Below are 24,437 nucleotides of genomic sequence, written 5' to 3'. Positions count from 1 at the left end.
AACAAAAACTTTCAGTTTAAAAAGCTAAGTATAAGGGTTTGATTAAACGATAAAGAGTACACAGATCAGCAAGTATCTAACGTTTCATTCATTTTAGCCGTTTAAAAACGTTCGATAAAGCTTGTGTTTTATTCAAATTTTATAAAAATTATATCACTTCAGTAATTGTACTCCATTTATTTTTAATTAATATTGTTGAGAATTAAATAGATGTCACAGACCCTTAAGCTAACCATTTCATTTATAACAATTTTTTTGTTAAATTAATGATAAAATATAAATTACATCTTCATAAATAGAACTTAACCCTCAACTGGTATCGTCGGGTCAAATTTGACCCCAGCGTTTTTCTTTTGTGTGGCATTTAGTAGGAATTAACTATAAACATCTCCCCTTCTCTGAATTCTCCTCTTTCATCCTCACCAACAATCGACCAGACAAATCAGTCGTTCTTGAGCAGTGCAAGTAAATAAAATATACGAGGTCTGTAATTAAGTAATGAGACTGATTTAATTTTTTTTTTTTTTTTTTTTCAAAAAGAATTACAATTCTATATTGTTACCTTCAAAATAACTTCCTTCTGTTTGGTCTCGTCCACAAAGAGTTTCTACCACAACGTCAAACGGTCAATCAACACTTTTACCGAGAGGTTCTTGAAAAAGTTCGAAAAAGGGTCATTCGTGTGAGACCAAACATCAAGAACAAGTGGGTGATGCATCACGATAATGCTCCTTGTCACAGAGCAATTTCAATAAACGAGTTTTTGGCCAGTAAAAACATTCTTGTGGCTCCTCAGCATAAGGCCTGACTTGAGTCCTTGTGACTTTTTTCTCTTCCCAAAGTTGAAAAATCACCTCAAGGGAACTCATTTTGGGACAGTCGAAAACATTCAAACCGCTGTAACCGACCAGCTGAAGGCTATCCCAGTATCGGAGTTCGAGCACTGCTATGAGGAGTTGAAGAAACGTCTCCAGCGCTCTGTGGCTTCAGAAGGAAGTTATTTTGAAGGTGACAATATAGAATTGTAATTCTTTTTGAATAAAAAAAATTAAAAAAATCAATCTCATTACTTAATTTACTGACCTCGTAGGTTTTGGGTCAAATTTGAATTTTGGGAAAAATTGCGTATACAGTATTTCTACCTAAAAGGACAAAAAGAAATCAAACTGCGAATACGGCACACAATTGCAATAATTCTCATGCCACTTTTTCTTCCTGTCAGATTTTATTAAAATATGGCGAAGATTTGCAGTTATTTTAATAAATGTTTAAGAGGGGAAGTACGTTAATGGAATCAACTCTTTTTCTATTGTACGAGGGGGTACCCAAAAATAACCGGAATTGCGTTGCCGCGCATGGAGCTTATGTAGTACGCATTTCTGCCGCTAGACGTGTATAGCGCAATTCCTTGCCAGTTCAGTCCTGCCTGTGTTGTCTGCCTCGCTTGTTCTGTTCATCTGCAGTGATTGTTTTTACCAGCGCTGTTTTGTTCTTTTTTCGTTTTTTATGATGGCAAGTTTAAGTGAACAACGTGCAGCTCTGAAATTTTGTTTTCTACTCGGCAAAAATGCTGCTGAAAGTGTTTTAATGTTGAAAACAGCTTACAAAGATGACGCTATGGGAAAAACTCAAGTACACGAGTGGTTTACTCGGTTTAAAAATGGCGACATGTCGATTGATGACAAACCTCGTTCTGGACGTCCATCAACTGCCCGAATAGACGAAAATGTTGAAAAAATTCGAGAGCTGGTGTTCACAGACCGTCGACAGACAATTGATCAACTGTCAGAGAGTAGTGGGTTATCTTGGAGCTCGGTTGAGCGAATTTTAGCGGAAGATTTGGGGATGAAAAGGGTTGCTGCCAAGTTTGTTCCTCGAGTTCTGACTGACAATCAAAAAGAACATCGAGTTGAAACATGTCGTGCTTTGAAACAACAGCTTGAAACTGATCCAGACTTTCTGTCAAAGGTCCATTACTGGTGATGAGTCATGGTGCTATGGTTATGACCCAGAAACAAAGCAACAGTCGAGCCAATGGAAGACGTCATCTTCACCCCGACCAAAAAAATGTCGTCAAGTCAAGTCAAACATCAAAACAATGCTGATTTGCTTTTTTGATGCCAAAGGCGTAGTCCATTCAGAGTTTGTCCCCCCAGGTCAGACCGTCAATCAAACCTTGTATTTGGAAGTTTTGAAAAGATTGCGCAATAGTGTTCGCCAAAAAAGACCCGATTTGTGGCAAACAGGAGACTGGTGGTTCTTCCACCACGACAATGCACCTGCACACACAGCCATCTCTGTTACACAGTTTTTGGCTAAAAATGGCATGGTTCCGCTGCCCCACGCACCTTACTCGCCTGACCTGGCTCCGTGCGACTTTTTCTTATTTCCACGCATGAAAAAGGGCATGAAAGGTCACCGATTTGACAACATTGAAGAGGTTAAGAAAACAACGAAGAAGGAGCTGTCAGCCATTTCTAAAGATGACTACAAAAAATGTTTCGAACAGTGGAAGCACCGGTGGGACAAATGTATTAGTTGTAATGGAGAGTACTTTGAAGGGGATAAGGTTGTTCTGTAAAAAATTTGTAAATAAATAGCTTTTAAAAAATAATTCCGGTTTTTTTTGGGTACCCCCTCGTACGTTCAGCTTTGAGACCCCCAAAAGGCACGTCTACAAGAAATTCCGTATCATAAGACACCTCATCTATGAAATCGGTCCGCGTTACGTTGTTTATCAAAAGGTAAAAAGAAGAAGAAGAATTTATTAAAATGCCGTATTTTACAGTTTTAAATCTATAAAATCTGTATAGTTTCAAACAAAATTACACTTATTCACAAGGATATGCCCCATATTTTAAAGAAAATTTGGAAATGTTATCTTTTATAGAAAAAAAATTGACAAATTTGGGGGTTTTTGAACGTTAAGCTTTTTCGTACATTTTTTTGACGATCAACTCGTATACAACTGTATCCGGTGATAGTTTTATTTACGAAGTGATGCCAACCTTTGAAAGTTCGCTCTGAAAAAGAAATTTTTATCAATATGTCAGCAGATTTAATATATATGTCTAGAAAATGGGGGAAAAAAAATTGTATAGGTTCAAGCTAATGTTCCGTTTAGGCTAGCAATGGATGGTTCTCGTATGCGCTGATATCTTTAAACCCAAAATGCATTACATCATATGTGTTAGTGATAATTCATACATAATACATCAAAAAATTCTGTCTTGTACTTTAGGGTTAACAGTTTAAACAATACTACATAATATAATAAAAAGGAAAAGTCTGGAGGATTAAACGATAATCAATACCAGTTTGTTAATATCTTGGAGATAGCCCTGTCAAATTAGCCCTCAGAGCTTTTGGTCTAGATCTAGAGAGTCAGTAGATCTATCTATCTATTCAAGTCCATCCCTCTAGCAATTGCAGGTCATGACAAATGCTACAGCTTCAAGGATGTTTTTCAAAATCATCTTATCAAATGTGTAAGGGGATTCACACACATTTTAATGCTTCTTCGTCATCACAAAAACTATAAAGTGCCAAATGCTTTCTAAACTACGTAAACTATAAAAAGAATACTCTTGCGGTTGTGGATTTATACATATAGCGTTTTAATCTGTATTAAATTTACGCTTAAAGAATTTGTTTGCTCATTTCAAATTCTTTAGGAAATGTAGCATTCATTGTACGATGTTAGAAAATTTCTCAGATAAAGTTTGTTTATGTCTGGACAAAACTGCAAAATAATACAGCTATCTTACCGATATGATTCGGTTAACATCGTGCAGAAAGAAAAGAAAAACAACAGTTCTCAATTTGTATGAATTATTTCGCAATAGTTTAGTTTCCAAGTGACAGTACAGATTACACTAGTATCCGGCTTCACTTTACGAATTATTGACTTACATGCATATAATCCTCTTTTCCGTAGGGTTGTCCTCACCATATTTCTACAACAGCGTTTTTAGTAGTAATTTAAGCACTTAATTAATAAAATATTCCTAGATTATTACAATAAAAAGCTATACATTTCTTGTTTTACTTTCTTAGAGAAAACGCTCCTGATCCCCATACAGGCCAAATATGGTGATTACCATTTTACAGGTCACGGTGGCTTGGAATATCTATTTTATATCTGAGAACTTTGACCTTTCTAGACTAGATGATATTATTCCAGAAACCACTGCTGCTGTCTGGGGGTAGATATGTCCGAATCAATCCAAACTACGAGTAAGAAGCGACTACAGATTTAAGAGAAAATACTCAGAGCCGTTTTCTGGAAAATATATTGTATTACTCTGATCAAACGCTTTAATTGGTAAATAACTTACAATATTTCTTCTATAGCCAGGCATTTTTAGTCTAAACTGCTTTTTCAATAAAATCTAGATCACCGTTTATAAAGGAGCATTAAATAATTTTCGGTTCAAATTAAAAATTTGAATTAAAAGGCCGGAAGTGCGGCTATTTCTTGACTAGTGCTATTCAAATAGATTATCTGGCTGTTGGCCAAAGATTGGTCAAATTTTCAGAGCTGTAGCAATGAAGTGGTTAGTATGTTTGTTTATTTTACTCAAACCTTACCCCTCGTGAGAAAATGTATTGGGAAAAAATAACCTTGAGTTCGAAAAAATTGTTTATTTTCAGAAATTAGTCTAAGAAACAGTGCGAAGTTTTGAAGACATTTATAATTTTAATTATTTTAAAATAAACTTACACATGTTACTAACTTAGTTTTTCCTTTTTATTTTTCTAGCCGATTTTCTTTGAAAACACTTTAACATATTTTTTTTTTACGACATCCTGTACACATATGTAAATCTACAATTTTCATACTTACCCTTCCTATGTATAAGAGCAGAATTTAATGTAACTAAGGAAAACTATTTCACTTATTAATGAAAACCAGTTCACACGTTTAGTTGCTACATTGTTTTCCAAAACAGTAAAATAAAAAAAAAAACTACCAGAAAATGTTTTGAAAATGCCGTTTTTGCCCAATTTTTAGCAACTTTAAACTAAAAAAATCTTTTTGATCTGCTTAGTTGCAAAAACAAAGTACGCGTATAAACGAGGATATGTTCTTGATTTTGACGAAACTTTGGGAATTTCATCTTTTATAGGATAAGTAGAAAAAAAAAAATGGTGAATATTGAGTATTTTTAAACGATAAGCCCTTTTAATGCAGTTTTTTAACGAACAATAAAAGTACTTAATAGGGAATATTTTTGTAGTTTATTTTGTGTGTTTGGTCGTCGGAAAAACTCTGAACAGAAAATTACAGATATTTTAATTTTATGTTTGGTTTATGACCCAACCATTAGCATTTTAGAAAAAAAAAAAAAATAAGCTAATCGAAAGTCTGAATCGATATTTTGTTTTTGTTATTGAATGCGGGCGGTTACAACGATTTTCTTAGAATTTAACATATTTATTGCATAATCTGTAGATCTATGAATTTAAAATAAAATATTTCATTCTCAGGATTATTAATAGATTAGATCTATAAATAAATGCCCATTTTTTTGAAAGAAATTGAGCTTATGTGTGAACTTTATGAGCTGAGCTGGGATCATTTTCCTCATATATAAAAGAAAATTACAATAAAAACAATAAATTTGGAAAATAAATACTATTTTTAGAGGAAGAAAAATAATATAAAACATAATCAAAGCAGCAGTAAAGTTAAAAAAAAGGTTATTATAAAGGGAAAAGATGTCAGAACATTTAACTTGTATTTATATAACCACAATCCATTTATTATCTTCCTTTAACCCTTTGCAAAAGGAAGTTTTGCAATCGTATAGACTGAAGATTTTAAGATTACCGTTAATGGCCACTTTGAGTCGCTGTATGAATTTTGTTTTTTAAAAATAAATTGGTTATTGTGTGTTCACTTATCCATTATAACTCAAAAATGAAATAATTCAACCTTCGTGGAGGTTTGGTTAAAAATCAGTCAACTGAAAGTACACTGTATAGTATGGATTTTTCAGCATTCCCCAGCTAACCGCTTTTATAATTTCTTTCAACTTGTCTTAAATTCATACAAATAGTTTAAAAACTGCTTTTTGCAAAATTTTCCCTGGTTTCTTTATGCTTTAATTACACAGCGAACATGCAGGTAAATTGTTTTTATTTGAAACATTTTTACAGAAAACTTTATTTATGTTTGGTTTTTAGGGAGGTCTGATATCAACCGGAAGTCTGCTATATGGAAAGGAAGTGTTCTTACAAAGAACATATTTAGTATTGAAAGCAACTATCTTTTCAGGACATTATTCTGTTTCACCCAAAGTCAATTAGGTACGTCAAACTGCAGTAAGAGAGAGATACGTGTGACTTAAAACATCCAGATTTTTTTTTTTTGGGTATACGAACACTGCCGCAGGGGGCGTCCCTGTGAGGACGTGGATTTCTGTGTGTAAGTGCGTTTTGTGTTCCGTTAAAGTGGGAGTTTAGAGCTCTGCTTTAGTGCGTGTGGTTCCACACTTCGGCCCACCATTTGCCCAGCTGGTACACTAGTGTTATCGATTTGCCAGTGTGACGTCACACACTACTACGCCGACACGCACTCGAACACAGCCGAGCTCCTTACGCGCCTTCATCCAATAGATCCCCCACTATAACCTAACACCAACAAGGCAGCAGTATTAAAACCCCCTGGAAATGAGTGGGGGCAAACTATATCTCCTCTCCTCCAAACTTATCCTCACCAACACACACAAACAGTAGCAAGAGGGACGAAAGGAGGGGGAATTACTAAATAATTTCCCCCATAGGTCGTCTTCTGTATCCATCCCCACCAAAAGCCCGCGGAGCAGCACCGTGAAACACCAAGTCCTGCTGCTCACTAGTCCTTCCAAGTGAGTTCATTCTGTACAGGTGGAAGAATTGTCCTCCGGTTCTTTTTTTTTAAGTCCGTTGTGTAGTCATACCACGTACACACACACACACACACGCACACACACACACATTAAAAATCTAAGTTTCCCGTAAAAGAAAAAAAACCCTAAAAGGTTTTCAAAACATACACATAGAAAGATTCAGGAGAATATTTATTTATATTTTATAATTTATTTTTGTGTTTGTAATGGTGTGTGTTGTGTGTATGTGTGGGCAGAATAATCTTAATAAGTTATCTTTTATCTGAAGGAATTTTTACTTAGAAAAAAGAAGAAGATCTATTTTTAAGTTCGAATTCAGTGAAGTTCAACCTCAAAAATATTTCAAGAATCAAAGAAGAGGTAGCTAAGAAAATTAGTTCACAAAAAAAAATCGTGATATCAAGAGCTCACAATCTTTATTCGTTTGTTGGAATAAAGGACAGATCAGAATAGTTTTTTTTTGAAAGTCAAGAAAACCAAAAAGTTTATTAAGTGCTAAATAAATATTTGGAAGATAAAAGCTAAGTGTATGGTTGGTTATCTCTTATTGTATTTTCATATGTGTAATTAAATTAGAATTTAAATTCATTATAATAGAAACCAAAACAGTGTTGTTGATTTTTCGAAAGTTTTGTTTTTATATAAAGTAAAAAAAATAACACTTCTAAAAGAATTATTTTTGAAATAATGTTCCGAGCATACGGTACAGCACCAGTTGAAGTTCCAGATCTTTACCCATGGAATCAATTATTTAACAAAGGTATGTTTATTTCCATTAATTTTAATGTATTTTGAAACTTCTGGTATTTAAAAACAAGTATAAATAAATAATAAGTTAGCCGTCCAAAAAGGTTTAATCAAATCATAAGATTATACTTTTACTACCGAAATTTGGTTAACTGTTTGATGTGTCCTACCTTAATTTTACTTTTTAATAACAAAAATCAAAATTTGCTCTGGGTGTCCTTAGAGTTTAAATAAACAAATTAATAATTAACAGTCGAAGTTTGTTTGCGTTTACTTTTTTAGTAAAATTTCTTAAAATCAAATTTTTTAATGCCCACGTCATCATTAAAAACAATTTTATTGAAGTTTTAAATCCTTATAACTCGTTCAAATAAAATAGTCTTATTAAGTTGAAATTCTTTTCTTTTTTTTTTAAATATAATTGATTTTTATTTTGAAAATCCTTACGTATTGTGTATATTACAAATTTTAACCTTCTTTTGGGTGAATTTTTCAGTGGCGCCCCCCGTATTAGATTTTTTTTTTTAATTTTAGAACAGGAGCAATATGGGCGCAGTGCGGACGTGTGCATGTGATATAAATTTGCGCAGGCGCAGTGGTTAAAAAAGTTATAAAATAACCTTTTTATTTACAAAAAGTAGTACTACTAAAAGAAATATATATAAAATAAAAAATATTGAAATTAATAACAGACATTAGATACAAATTTTTTAGTTTAGAAACAAAAACCGAAATGGCAACATAAAACCCAACCCTGTTTTTAACTAGGTGACACGCATGCGTATTATGTCCAACTCCGTAAAATAAGAAATTCTGGTCTTTACGTATGGTTGTTTTAAACCATACATTTTTATATTCATTGCAGATAATTTTTTTAAAAAATTATGCATTGCATTTTTACTCTAACAACTCTCGATTTATATAGATTTAGATTAAAGTAGCACATGTGAGGAGAAAAACGCTTCTCCAGAAGATAGCAAAGTATCAAATTTGATAAGTAAGTAAATGGAATATGCTTAGACTATTAAGGGGTTTTGAAACTGCAGGTTGTTCACCTCCAAACAGGTTGGCAAATGTCTAAAAACAACTTTTTTGTATTGAGTGTAAGTACATAAGGTATACTTTCCGGTTTTCTCATGTTGTGTGTTTCATTATTGATAAATTTACGTAGTAATGATATACGACAAAATGGAGTTATTCTTATAGAATTACGTATTATTGTGTGGGTGATAGTTGCGTACATTGTACTAACTGGCTCATTATAGCTGTTAATAGATAACAGTTCCTCAAATTAATATAGGCGGTTGGGGTGCTTCATACTGGCCAAGATATCCTAGGTGAGCCTGTTCATAGCTGGACAGGTAACAGTTACCCTTGATAGTACAGATGATACAGCAGTCTTTTTGCTCAATTGGGCGCTGTAGAGGTAATTCTAAATGGCGAATCTGAAACATGTAGTGAATATGGATATCTAAGTTTTCAGTACACCTTAATTATTCTATACAGATAAAAGATTATCTATAGGATATTAAAAAAGTGCTGAAGGTTTCAGTTTCTTTGAATTGTGCAAGTAATCGATTGGTCTCTTCCTCTTCTACGCTGCAGTGTCGAGATTATAGTTTGCACTGCATTAAGGGAATTTACAAAGATACAGAAGGTTTCAGAACTTTTAAATTATATAAGTGATAGATGATACTGTTCTCTTCCTTAGGGGAATTTTACATCAGTAATTTTACACAGTTACCGAAGGTTTCAGAACTTTTGTAGGTAATAGATGGTACTGTTCTCTTCCTCTTCTATGTTGCAGTATCCAGTTGATATCTTTGTACCTTGCTCTACATCAGTAATTTTACACAGTTACCGAAGGTTTCAGAACTTTTGTAGGTAATAGATAGTACTGTTCTCTTCCACTTCTAAGTTGCAGTATCCAGTTGATATCTTTGTACCTTGCTCTACATCAGTAATTTTACACAGTTACCGAAGGTTTCAGAACTTTTGTAGGTAATAGATAGTACTGTTCTCTTCCACTTCTAAGTTGCAGTATCCAGTTGATATCTTTGTACCTTGCTCTACATCAGTAATTTTACACAGTTACCGAAGGTTTCAGAACTTTTGTAGGTAATAGATGGTACTGTTCTCTTCCTCTTCTATGTTGCAGTATCCAGTTGATATCTTTGTACCTTGCTCTACATCAGTAATTTTACACAGTTACCGAAGGTTTCAGAACTTTTGTAGGTAATAGATGGTACTGTTCTCTTCCTCTTCTATGTTGCAGTATCCAGTTGATATCTTTGTACCTTGCTCTACATCAGTAATTTTACACAGTTACCGAAGGTTTCAGAACTTTTGTAGGTAATAGATAGTACTGTTCTCTTCCTCTTCTAAGTTGCAGTATCCAGTTGATATCTTTGTACCTTGCTCTACATCAGTAATTTTACACAGTTACCGAAGGTTTCAGAACTTTTGTAGGTAATAGATGGTACTGTTCTCTTCCTCTTCTATGTTGCAGTATCCAGTTGATATCTTTGTACCTTGCTCTACATCAGTAATTTTACACAGTTACCGAAGGTTTCAGAACTTTTGTAGGTAATAGATTGTACTGTTCTCTTCCTCTTCTATGTTGCAGTATCCAGTTGATATCTTTGTACCTTGCTCTACATCAGTAATTTTACACAGTTACCGAAGGTTTCAGAACTTTTGTAGGTAATAGATGGTACTGTTCTCTTCCTCTTCTATGTTGCAGTATCCAGTTGATATCTTTGTACCTTGCACTACATTAGGGGAATTTTACTCAGGTGCCGATTGTTTCAGAGCTGTTGAATTACATAGGTAATAGATGGTACTGTTCTCTTCCTCTTCTATGTTGCAGTATCCAGTTGATATCTTTGTACCTTGCACTACATTAGGGGAATTTTACTCAGGTGCCGATTGTTTCAGAGCTGTTGAATTACATAGGTAATAGATGGTACTGTTCTCTTCCTCTTCTATGTTGCAGTATCCAGTTGATATCTTTGTACCTTGCACTACATTAGGGAAATTTTACTCAGGTACCGAAGGTTTCAGAGCGGTTAAATTACATAGGTAATAGATGGTACTGTTCTCTTCCTCTTCTATGTTGCAGTATCCAGTTGATATCTTTGTACCTTGCACTACATTAGGGAAATTTTACTCAGGTACTGAAGGTTTCAGAGCGGTTAAATTACATAGGTAATAGATGGTACTGTTCTCTTCCTCTTCTATGTTGCAGTATCTAGTTGATATCTTTGTACCTTGCTCTACATTAGGGGAATTTTACTCAGGTACCGAAGGTTTCAGAACTTTTGTAGGTGATAGATAGTACTGTTCTCTTCCTCTTCTAAGTTGCAGTATCCAGTTGATATCTTTGTACCTTGCACTACATTAGGGAAATTTTACTCAGGTACTGAAGGTTTCAGAGCGGTTAAATTACATAGGTAATAGATGGTACTGTTCTCTTCCTCTTCTATGTTGCAGTATCCAGTTGATATCTTTGTACCTTGCACTATATTAGGGGAATTTTACTCAGGTACCGATTGTTTCAGAGCTGTTGAATTACATAGGTAATAGATGGTACTGTTCTCTTCCTCTTCTATGTTGCAGTATCCAGTTGATATCTTTGTACCTTCTCTACATTAGGAGAATTTTACTCAGGTACCGAAGGTTTCAGAACTTTTGTAGGTAATAGATAGTACTGTTCTCTTCCTCTTCTAAGTTTCAGTATCCAGTTGATATCTTTGTACCTTGCTCTACATTTGGGGAATTTTACTCAGGTATCGATTGTTTCAGAATTGTTGAATTATATATAGTAAGTGATAGATTTGTACATTGCATTTTAAATGAATACCATTGTTTGCAGTTCCTTTTAAATTTTAAAGGTGTTATTTCGGAATTAGGTTCATAATAGGGCCATTTTTAAGTGAGAAGGCATAAGGCCAGATTGAATCGGCATAGACAAGTCTGATTCACTTGTCTGTTTGCCATTTTTTTTTCACCAGAGAAGCAGAGATGTGACGCACGAAGTCCTTAAGAAACTACTTTACCAGCCCATAAGTTCTGTGTGCTGATGATGTCAGTTGCCCTGTTTTTTTGACTCGAAATTAATCCAATCATATCTAACGACCAAATAGCACTAAATCTATCCAAACTTGGCATCCCTTACCCAATACACTCAGCTTAAAAGACTACAAGCTGTTGTTATGTTTTGATGGCACCGCAGTGAAAGGAGATGTTTAAGCACAAAGAGTGGCGAATATTCTCCCGCCACAGTGGTTAGTAAGTTGTATTAGATAAAAACAAAATCATTACTGTTTTTCCTGATCGTTATTATCGAAACTCGATTTCGACTCTATAAGTCTGATATTTGGAACGATGTTTTGGAAACTTCTTTATTATTTACTAAAGCTACAATATTTATAAAGTTGGTAGCTCTGTACATTGTCCTGTCATTGTCCGTTCTATATTACTGTGTATGGGAAATTCCTAGGATGTTTAGAAAAAAAATTCTGTGATTAAAAAGAAACTTATCAATTAGAACGATAACTCTTGTTTTGAGGGATAAGTCTCCATCCAAAGTATACGTCACATAGGCGCCGTGCGTTAGTGAGACAGTCGATACGCTGCAATCGGATTGAGAACACTTGGCGAGTGTTGTAACGACGTAATTCTCTGATAACATTGTAAATAGTTTGTATCTTGAGATAAGAATTTCATCCCGTTTCATTTGAGATCCTTACTCTACCTCCCTTAACCACTTAATACGAAAAAAGTGGTGAAAAACATACGCTTTTCTCTTACATAAATCTACTTATTAACAATTTTGTTGGGCGGGGAAACAATGCAATTTTCTGCATTTTATTTTACAGCAAACCCGAATTGACAGCTGCAACTTTCAATATGCATCTTTCCAGAAATTCTATTATATAGGGTGTTCATTTTAAGACGGCTCAAATGCATTTCATGCTTAAGCGGTTGATCTGAGCAAAAAATGGTAGAGGAAAAAATTTGTTGCCCGTCACCTCTAGTTTCAGAATATTTGACTTGATTTTAGATTCCTGCCCGCATACGCGGCTGACGCGCGACCAAAAGTGAGGGTTCGCAGTTGACCCCTATTTTCATATACACAGTTTTAAAGAGTATTAAAGGTTATGAAAGAAACCGGAAACCGTAATTCGATATCTTCAAAATTAAAGGTGCTAGGCTATTTCAAAATCTGGTATTTATTAATGATATTTCAATTTTTTAACTTGCTATCAAAGAGAAAGAAGAGCACGCGATAGGTCATTTTTATGTATTTTTTCATCCCCTTTCTACTAAAAATATTGCCAAGGCAGTAAAGCTAGTATTTTTCTTAATATCGGGAAATAAGTAGTTTTCCGAGTGATTTTTCTAAGAAAAATCAAATGTTAAGAGCTTCAGATGTTCTCAAGCATACACAAAATGGCTAAAAATTAATTTGACATCTGTTACAAACAAGAAGGTTTAATAATTATTTGGTAATTTTGGGAGAGTTGCGTTTAATTACCAAGAAAATTGGAAACCTCCTGCCACATATTTAAGTGATCAATATCTTTCATGTAAAGGATGGGACTTATTCCTTAATTAAATAATGCACTTTACTCAACTTGTGAAACATGTACTGTGCCTTCAAAGGTGCCTCCTCTGGCTCGCAAGCCAGGTTAGCCAGGAGGTTATCAGCTGCTCTCTGTATCTGAGGAAGTCCTCCTAAAATCTATTGTATTTTCTCGCGAAATTGTTTATCAAGAAAACTTAAATTTTTAATGTACTTGGTAAAATGGTACTGTTAAAAAAATTCTGGAGATCTGAATGAAATATTTAGGGGAATTACTCTTTTGGTAGAACCATCTTGTCTTTGCCAGCATGTTAGCAGTTGTAGTAGTATCGTATTGTAGTTCTAGAGCTTCGCAACAATCATGCCAATGAATGTATTTCTAACAATTTTTGGACTATAAAGGATAAATCCTAACAGTTGCCAACTTTAAACTATCTTAGCAGGTCGCAAAATATAATTGTGTAAATGTTTAGGGTGATCTTTGTAAATGTTTTTTTAAAAATATATTTAAGCTGAATACCCGCAGAGACGGCAAAATCTCTGAAGAAATTGACTTCCACATCCATACACAAACATATGCCGACACTTTTTTTTTGGACTCGAGGGCCCAAAAACGATGGATACACACATAATGGGCAAAGACATAATCATCATAGTTTTAGAAGAAATAAGACGAAACGTTTCCGCTATTGGTGGGACTATCTCATATTGGTTGTGACCCGCTGAAGTTAAAAAATAAAAATAAATAACTGTCGCAGAGAATTATAATTTGAGTTGTGGTTAAGCCGCCGTTGTTGAAATAAGCTTCTTCTTTTTTTGGACCATCTCACAAATTGTACGTGCGATTTGACTAAAAAGTATCTTTGCAAGTTGTGATGATATAAATAATATTTAATTTTATAAAGTTTTTTTAACAAAATAATTTACACATGAAATATACATATATACGAGGGTCGTTTGAAAAGTCCGTGCAAAAATAAACACTATTCAATTTTTTGGGGTAAAGCTTTTTTATTTTTCAACATAGTCTCCTTTTAGGCTTATACACTTCGTCCAACGCTGCTCTAGTTTGTTGATCCCTTCCGAATAATAGGATTTGTCCAAGTCTGAAAAATAGCCATTCGTTTCTGCAATCACCTCCTCGTTTGAATAAAATCTTTTTCCCGCCAGCCATTTCTTCATATTGGGGAACAAATAGTAGTCCGAGGGAGCCATGTCTGGAGAATAGGGGGGATGTGAAACGAGTTGAAACCCTATTTCCATTAATTTTGCGACCACAACTGCTGAGGTGTGAGCTGGTGCGTTGTCGTGATGGAAAAGGACTTTTTTGTGGGCCAATCGTGGGCGTTTTTCTTGCAGCTCGGTTTTCAAACGGTCCAATAACGATGAATAATATGCACCTGTAATAGTTTTACCCTTTTCCAGATAGTCGATGAGGAAGACAGTCGCCATAATCTTTCCGGCCGAAGGAACGGTCTTCGCCTTTTTTGGCGCAGATTCCCCCTTGGTAACCCATTGTTTAGATTGTTCTTTGGTCTCAGGAGTGTAGTGATGTATCCATGTTTCATCCACAGTGACGAAACGACGCTTAAAGTTCTGCGGATTCTTCTGGAACAGCTGCACACCGTCCTTGCAACACTTCACACGATTTCGTTTTTGGTCAAGCGTGAGCAATCGCGGCACCCATCTTGTGGATAGCTTTGTCATGTCCAAATGTTGATGCAAAATATTATGTGCCCGTTCATTCGAGATGCCCACAGCACTAGCAATCTCACGCACCTTCACTCTTCTGTCATCCATCACCATATCATGGATTTTATCAATGATTTCTGGAGTAGTAACCTCAACAGGGCGTCCAGAACGTTCAGCGTCACTTGTGCCCATATGGGCACTCCGAAAATTTTGAAACCACTTATAAACTGTTCTAATCTAAGGTGCAGAGTCTTCTCTTTAGTCTCCTGAGGCGTTTTGCCTTTCATAAAGTAGTGTTTAATCAACACACGAAATTCTTTTTCGTCCATTTTTTGAAAATCACTCGACTTCCTCGATTCAAACGAATGCCAAACACAAAGAAATAGACCGATCTGGCTGAAACTTGGTATGTGTTCTTCCAAGAGATGTTACTAACTAAACATAACCTCGATACGCGCCAGTAGTGCTATCTCTCTGACTTTGCACGGACTTTTCAAACGACCCTCGTAGCAATGGCCAAAGTTAGCCGTTTGCCAGAGTTCACTGTGGAAACATTCAAGACATTGTTTTGAAATTGTTCACCCAAATTCCACGTCTTCTCCAAAAAAAGAGGATTGTCCTAATATAAGTGTACAGAGACATCAAATAAATAATTAAATTAAAATGGTTACTGCATGTTTTAAGAAATAAATTAAAAAATAAAAATTAAATTCACATACATCTATAAGTTTAATAGACACTGGCAAAAAAAAAAAAAAAAAATGAATAACCCATAATACAGTGACCAACACAGTGCAAAAGGAAGCAGTTTAAAAAACTTAAAAGCGAGAATCAATCACCCAAATTTTCTTCCTAGCAAAGTGGGCGTATTTGATGTAAGCGCAAGGATGTTCTTTTATGTCGGACCTGAATAGTACGAGTTCATTAAAATAAAATTAGCGAAATTCTACCAAAAAAGTGAGCCTGCAAATGATACAAATCTTCTGGATTGTGAGATTTGCAAAGTTGGCCCTGTTTCCGCTTCGAATCTTTTTTTCAAACCACGTTCAAGTGAAATAATCAAGTAAAATTACCTACCCCATGGCGTTACGGCCCCTACAAGGACCTGGGCCTCCTCCACTATTTTTTGTCATAGGCGTACCTCCATCTTCTAACACCCATTCCTCTCCAGACTTCCTTCACACCATCTAACCATCTCATACGAGGCCTCCCTCTGCGCTGTGGCTTCCTCCTGGCTTTCCCTCCACATAAGTTTCCTTGGAATCCTATTTTCTGGCACATTCTTTCGTCATGTCCAAGCCACCTTAACTGGTTCTCTTTCTTACAAAAAGATACCAGATCTGGTTTCCCCCGAAACTCTGCCGAAGTTCTTCATTTTGTCTTAATTCTCCAGCGCCCATTTTCGCAGACAGGCCCAAATATTCATCGGAGTACTTTTCTTTCCCATATATTGAGAAGTTTTTCCGGTAGCTTTTGTAAGTTACCCAACTTTCACAACCATACGTAACCAAAGGCCGACTGATTGTTTTGTATTTAAGGACTTTAGCTCTGCTTGTCAAACTCCTGAATTTGAACGGCTTCTGGAGAGCGAAGAAACATCTGTTGCCTGCCGCCACTCGTCCTTTTATTTCTTCTGATGTTTCGTTTTTTTCAGTCACGAGTGCTCCCAGATATTTAAAAGTGGCATGAGGATTTAAACACATGATTTCCAAGGTTCACGCTGGATCCCACCCGATCTGGTCTCCTCGGAGTTTTTAAATAAAAAGTCTTGTGTCGTCATTTATATGCAGACCCATCTTCCTTGCTGTCAAGTAAAAATGAAGATCATATAATAATGAGGCTGTAACCCTGGTTCCCTGTATTCACTTAACAAAACCCTGTATTAAAGAGGAATCAGTCTGAAAGACGATCGCCCCGATTCGGAGACTGTTCGAGACTAAGTTTGACAAATCATAGGAACTAATAGGAGAGAACTGGCCCATGCCATTTTGAGAGATCCTCTAAGCTACCGTCCAATTGAATTGACTTTAAGAGTTGTAGAAGTGTGAAAAACTCGGAGTGACTCCACAGCTGTTTCTATTGTCAACACATTGATGGTGGGTAGAATAACTTCTTGATGAAAAATCTCTGAAACTTTTCCAGCATCCGTACGACTGAAAACCCCACCACACCTGTGCTTCGTAGCACATAATTGTAAGCGAAACACTGTTAAAGACCCGGCATTTAGAACTTCTTGGAATATTTCTATGTAGAATAAAGTTCGACCAAACTCAATTATTCTTCTTGAGATATGAAACCTCCATTTTTCCGAAGGAGCAAACCTGCCACCTTTTCGAAAAAATTATTATTTTTGACTTTTGTTAATTAATCGCTAGATTCCATTGATTTTCTTGGAGTTTTAGTGAATTTTCCGAAATAAGCACAGTATCATTAGTGTAGAGTAAAACTTTACTTTTGCATCACCGGACAAGAATTCTACCATTTAAAAGCGACGGCAAATAAAGAGGACAAATCATAATACACCCCTGTCTCACACTAATTCGGATATTTTGTCTTAACAGCGGACTGAGGAGGCTGCAAAGGTTTGGATAGCACGTATAAGCTTTGAAGAGACATTACTTACTTTTTTTACTTTAACTGCGTTTCCCTTTCAATGAGTTCGTTTCAAGTCAGCTGTTCCTTCCATAAATTCCTATTGTTCCAATCGCCTTCTCTCAAATCTGTGCCCATCATCTCCTCCTGCCATTGGTCTTCCTCTTCGTCATCTTTCTGGGAGGGGAACCAACTTCGAATCGTCTCTGACCACTTGTCTGGGTCCATTCTACAGACATACTCGTACTTTCTGTTACTTTTTGGATCGAGGTGTTTTTCTTAACGCTCATTTCTTTCAAAATCTCATTTCTAACTCGATCGGATCTTCGTTTTTCTTACACACCTCCTTCAATACTCTGTTTTTATCTTTCTCAAGAGATCTTGGGCGGTTTTCCATGTTTCCGAGCCATACAATAAGATACCCTCAATTATGGAGCTGGAAATTCTCTTTGTATTTCCCCTGGAAATGTTGGTGTTCCATAAGATGGGGTGAAGCATCCTTACCACCACCTTCTTGCCTTGCCTGCATTTCCGCACTACATCCTCCTGCATCGTCCAAAATCTAAAAGAAATACCTAGAAAAAATCTAAAAACCTAGAAGCTTTCACTTCCCTTATACTTATACCATCCACTTCCAAATCCTCCCGCTATCTTCCTCCAACCACCATATATTCCGTCTTCGAGAAATTTATTTTTATGCCTCAACTTTTGTACTGATCTTGCAATTTCCTTAACATGAATTCTAGATCCTCTTGATCCTGGGCAATCACCACCTTGTCATCAGCAAAAAGCGAGGAGCTAAGGTACTCGTCGCCTATAGGTAGACCCATCCCGTTACATCTTCTGGCCTAATCGTGCAGAAGCCTATCTAAGTTTTAGTCTTTTACAAGACTACTTTCTATATTAGTAAGAGTGGAGTTACATTACTTGGCAAAAATGAATTTGTAATAATTTTTGTCATCTGTCACCTCATTTTTTTTAATACTCTCCAAAAGAAAATTGTAGCGATGTCAAATCGGGAGTCCCTGGCACGAGATCAGATGAGGGGCTGAATATCTGAGCTCTGCAGAGCCATTCCATCAGTTCAGATACAGAGAGCTACTGATCTACTGATAACCTGGCTAACCTAGCTTGCGAGCCAGAGGAGGCACCTTTGAAGATACAGTACATGCTGCACACATTGCATTGCGTAAAGTGCATTATTTGTTAAATTAAGGAATAACTTTGAACATTTAAATGTGTGGCAGGAGATTTACAATTTTTTTTGGTAATTAAACGCAACTCTCCCAAAATTACCAAATAATTATTAAACCTTCTTGTTTGTAACAAAAGTAAAATTATTTTGTAGCCCTTTTTGCCTATGTATGTGAACATCTAAAGCTCTTAACATTTGATTATTGCTTAGAAAATCACTCGGTAAACGACTTATTTCCCGATATTAAGAAAAATACTAGCTTTACTGCCTTGGCAATATTTTTATTAGAAAGGGGATGAAAAAGTACATAAAAATGACCTATCGCGTGCTCTTCTTTCTCTTAGATAACAAGTTACAAAAATTGAAATATGATTAATAAATATCAGATTTTGAAATGGACTAGCACCTTTAATTTTGAAGATATCTAATTGCGGTTTCCGGTTTCTTTCATAACTTTTTATACTCTTTAAAACTGTGTATATGAAAATGGGGGTCCGAATCCTTACTTTTGGACGCATGTCTACCGCGTACGCGATCGTGAATCTAAAATCAAGTCACATATTCTGAAACTAGAGGTGACGGACAACAAATTTTTCCTCTACCATTTTTTTGCTCAGATCGACCGTTTAAGCATGAAATGCATTTGAGCCGTCTTAAAATTGAACACCCTGTATAATAAAGAACTTGTAATGGCATCCCCTGTATAATATTTTATTTATATTTACAAATTACTCACTTAAAGCTTTTTACATATAGATACATATTTCAAATAGAGTTCAGGTTCTTCAAAGATCTTGATAAAGTCTTGGATTCAGTCTTCTTGAGGCTGTAGGGTCGCCAAGATGGTAATGAGATGTTGAAGGATGATATATGTATATTTTTTAAATTGGACAAATTATTTTTTAAATATTCTATATTCTATATTAATATTGTATTCATTAACTTTTTAAAATAATTCGATAAAGGCACTTTTGGGGAAGGTTACATTAAACTAAAGAAACCCGTTCTAAAAGTTGAATATCTAGTGGGCTGTTTACAAATCGGCATTTTAGTTAATTCTTTCGCATACATTATATTTATAGTATTATAAATGTGTTGTAGTATATTAACTTCAGCCCTACCCTAGAGCCTGGCTAAAATAAAATTCTTCAAATAGAAGTATTATTTCTATACACGTGTGTTTTGGGAACGAGCATTGGTTGAACAATTTTTTTTAATCTCAAAAGACTGAAAAGTGGATTCAGTAAATTGGCCTTGCTTTTCTAATAATTCTGCCTAAAAGCCCATTAAAACAAACATCGAATTGGAATTTTTTGCGCTTATCTGTTTTTTTGATTATGATGACTATGTTCATATAGAAAGACCTAATTCACTAATTTGTGAAAGACAATTTTTTTTCATCCATTGAATAGAGAAAACGGGACTTTTTTTCGGCTAACATTCAGAATAAATAAAACCATACGGTTGCAGTAAGAGAAAGCCTTCCCACTATAACCTGACAGATCTTAGACTAGATACAATGAGGGCCAGAAAGATAGCAACTACACCTAGATTCTAACTCGTGTGAGACAGATGTGCTAGACTCGCGGGCTAATATACTGGGCAGCCCACTGTCCTAGATAGTCGCCTGTAATCTCCAAGCACTCGACCTTGGACACTTCAGCACTTTTCTAGTCGGTCTATGAACTCTTGTGAGTCAAAACTCCTTCCTAAATACTCTTCATTTTCTACACAACCCATCTTTCATTTTTGTTTCAATTAAATGTTAACATTAATCATTCCAATTTGAAAATAAGTTCATTTCATTTTTACTAAATTTACTCTATTAGATTAGTACAAATCATCATCGGCCATTAATGCATTCATATAACTTTTCTTAATAATATTCATACAAGAAACCTTTTTTTCAGCTGCTAAAATCCCTATTTTGCAAAAAATGGCGTCGCAAGAATTTCTGCGTATTATCGTATACTGATTACTAATATGTATATAATATATTTATAACTAAGGAACGGATTTTTAAGTATTTAAAAATGCCAATTATTTAATTAAAATATGCATTTATTTTCGTCAATTATGTGGAAAATATGTGATTTTCTTAAAATATTTTCTGGAATATTTAAGTAAAATGGACATTTTTTTTTATGAAAATGGATTTTTTTTTTTTTTTTTTTGGCAAGTTATAATTATTTATACAAGAAAAGAACATTTTTACAATTTATAATAATTTATTAGGAACAATGTAATTTGTTTTTACAAGTTATAATGATTTATACAACAAAGAACATCAGCATTGGCAATATACCTGCCCTCAACGTCAGTGGTTTCATCAATTGACACCCAAATCGGTCCATCTTTGATATGTTCTCGAATTTTGGTTAGTGTATCTTTATAGATATCTTCCAGGTAGTTTTTCCGCAAAGTGCTCTCGTCAGGCATCTTTTTCCCAATATAGGTCTCTAAGAATCCTTTGAAATGAGGATTTTTAAGTTTGTGGAAAGGGATATCTGCTCTAACCAAAGCCCGACACAGATCTGTACTCAGAGTAGACTTACTTGATAATGGAGATGTAAGGAAGGCTTGATAGGACGTCCTCTCTTTATTTCTGTTTTTATTCTCTATGTGCGATCTGGTGGCAATATGTTGGGTGACTTGGGAACGTTGAGAGCAAGAAACGCACTTGTCACAAGCTGTGCAGTACAAAATGTCTCCATCACTTCGAAAAAGTTCTGCTGGAAACTCGCGAAGATATTTTAGCAACCAGTTGTTTGTTTGAGGCCGATGTTCGTGGCATTTCACCCAAAAAAGAATACACTAAGTGACCGAACGAAATGAATTGGACACTTCAACGAACGAGCTGAAAGAACAGACAACTTCAAAGAACTAACAAGTGCCCGTCACTGTTTAGCAGCATTCTGTGTAAATTACAATAACCATTGTACCCACTGTGATTCACAGCCCTACAGTCTGTGGTTCACAGTTCCTGTCAACCACCTCCCAATTATGAAAATAAGCCCAAAATGAAAAATATGAAAAAATATGTACATATTTTGATTAAATATGTAGAAATATTTATTTATTTTAATCAAATATGTATAAATATGCGATAACATCCAAATATGTGGAAATATGTGAAATAAAAGTAGACTCAAACGGCTTAAAAAGTGTCAGTATGAATACTTCTAGTTGAAAAACGTCTGTAAATTGCCTAGAAAAAAATATGTAAATACATACGAATCCGTTCCCTATTTATAACTGTTGTTTCTTAATTATTTTATTTTAAAAAAATTCATTCATTTTGGGGCAAGCATTCCTCTAAAACATGCCATTCCAGTGAGAATTATACGGCATTATTAATTACTATGTAATATTCTAATGAGTTTGTAGTTGCTAAAATTTCGATATTTGAACAAAATCGTTTGAAGTGGATGTGAATCTCTTGTACGATTTCTTTTTAGCTTTTTGTATTTGGTTATCAGTTTCTTTTGTATTTCTGCCCGATATTCATTTATATAAGAAGAGGTTCTAGAATGCGCCTCTCCAAAAGTCCTTTATTTTAAGTGAATCTGTAATTATAGGCAAATAACTTAAAAAAAAAAGGCAATGTTTAAAGAAAACATAGAGAACTGTATACATTCAATTTTGAAAGTCGTAAGAATGTAACTCAGTAGTTTTCATTAATAGTTTATGAAACTATTTATAGTGACTCAAAAAAGTTTCCATACACTGGTTAGCAGAATTAATGAGGGCTATATTTTGGAAATTAATAAAGTGAGGAAAATATACACTAATACCTCAATTTGCATCGTGGTTACGTTCCAAAAAAACACGACGCAAATTGAAACGACGCAAAGTGAATTAAGATTTTCTGTAGCAAACCATGTAAAGATCGAAGATAGGTTCCAGGGTTACGAAAATACTACTTTTTAAAAAGAAAATTGAACAAAGTAAACATTTATAAAGCAAAAATAATTTAAAATTTTATTATATACATACAAAAAACAAAAAAAAAACGTATGCATTCAATTAAAACAAAATTAATTTAAGAAAAACCAAATTAAAATTAATCACTGTCTGACAACAGCCATAGTGGCTGTTGTCGTAAGTCGGCTTTCTTTCACAAAGAGTTGGTCCAATGTTTGCTGAACAGCTTTTCTCTTCAACGTAAAATAAATTTCCTTGTAGCAATTGATATTCGTAGCTACCGCCTGGGACACTTTAAAACAAAAGAAATTAGAAACCAAAGTGTTGCTATCTTTTAGAGAAAAAATGAAAATTTCAATCCAACCCAAAACGACGCAACTTCGAAAATCTAACGACGCAGAGTGAAAATTAGTACTAATTAGGCAGCGACGCAACTTCGAAAAAACGCAAAACGAAACGACGCAAAGCAAGGTATTGGTGTAATTTTTTCCCCACTAAGATTTAAGTAATCCCGACAAAGAATCCATTTTGAAAAAATACATTCACTGAAATTTTAGGCCGCTAATAAATAAAATAAAAAATTTACCAATTTTACCTCACAAAAGTATTCATAACTTAATACATAATATTTTTAAATGTATAGCCTTTCCATCCAAACAAATCTTTATTGAATCTTTATCTAATGAAAGACAATGGTTAAAATACGAGGGTCGTTTGAAAAGTCCGTGCAAAGTCAGAGAGATAGCACCACTGGCGCGTATCGAGGTTATGTTTAGTTAGTAGCATCTCTTGGAAGAACACACACCAAGTTTCAGCCAGATCGGTCTATTTCTTTGTGTTTGACATTCGTTTGAATCGAGGAAGTCGAGTGATTTTCAAAAAATGGACGAAAAAGAATTTCGTGTGTTGATTAAACACTACTTTATGAAAGGCAAAACGCCTCAGGAGACTAAAGAGAAGCTTGATAAACATTATGGTGACTCTGCACCTTCGATTAGAACAGTTTATAAGTGGTTTCAAAATTTTCGGAGTGGCCATATGGGCACAAGTGACGCTGAACGTTCTGGACGCCCTGTTGAGGTTACTACTCCAGAAATCATTGATAAAATCCATGATATGGTGATGGATGACAGAAGAGTGAAGGTGCGTGAGATTGCTAGTGCTGTGGGCATCTCGAATGAACGCGTACATAATATTTTGCATCAACATTTGGACATGACAAAGCTATCCGCAAGATGGGTGCCGCGATTGCTCACGCTTGACCAAAAACGAAATGGTGTGAAGTGTTGCAAGGACGGTTTGCAGCTGTTCCAGAAGAATCCGCAGGACTTTAAGCGTCGTTTCGTCACTGTGGATGAAACATGGATACATCACTACACTCCTGAGACCAAAGAACAATCTAAACAATGGGTTACCAAGGGGGAATCTGCGCCAAAAAAGGCGAAGACCGTTCCTTCGGCCGGAAAGATTATGGCGACTGTCTTCCTCATCGACTATCTGGAAAAGGGTAAAACTATTACAGGTGCAAATTATTCATCGTTATTGGACCGTTTGAAAACCGAGCAGAAAAGAAAAACGCCCACGATTGGCCCACAAAAAAGTCCTTTTCCATCACGACAACGCACCAGCTCACACCTCAGCAGTTGTGGTCGCAAAATTAATGGAAATAGGGTTTCAACTCGTTTCACATCCCCCCTATTCTCCAGACTTAGCTCCCTCGGACTACTATTTGTTCCCCAATATGAAGAAATGGCTGGCGGTAAAAAGATTTTATTCAAACGAGGAGGTGATTGCAGAAACGAATGGC

General features: G+C 35.2%; 1 protein-coding gene across 1 annotated transcript in view; it reads left to right on the top strand.

The window, feature by feature from the left end:
* The first annotated feature begins 7,055 nt into the window (after nt 1-7,055).
* orb2 (cytoplasmic polyadenylation element-binding protein orb2) overlaps nt 7,056-24,437 on the top strand; it is a 55,824-nt gene continuing 38,442 nt past the window's right edge. The window contains exon 1 of the mRNA XM_074143638.1: nt 7,056-7,653. Within this exon, the coding sequence (XP_073999739.1) occupies nt 7,581-7,653 (73 nt within the window). The 5' untranslated portion in view covers nt 7,056-7,580. The remainder of the gene's footprint in view (nt 7,654-24,437) is intronic.

The sequence above is a fragment of the Rhodnius prolixus genome, unplaced genomic scaffold, assembly GCF_049639745.1.
Source record: "Rhodnius prolixus isolate KJV_2025 unplaced genomic scaffold, Rpr scaffold_12, whole genome shotgun sequence".
Taxonomy (NCBI): domain Eukaryota; kingdom Metazoa; phylum Arthropoda; class Insecta; order Hemiptera; family Reduviidae; genus Rhodnius; species Rhodnius prolixus.
The sequence above is the reverse complement of the archived record's forward strand: the minus strand, read 5'-3'. Positions and strand labels throughout refer to the sequence as shown.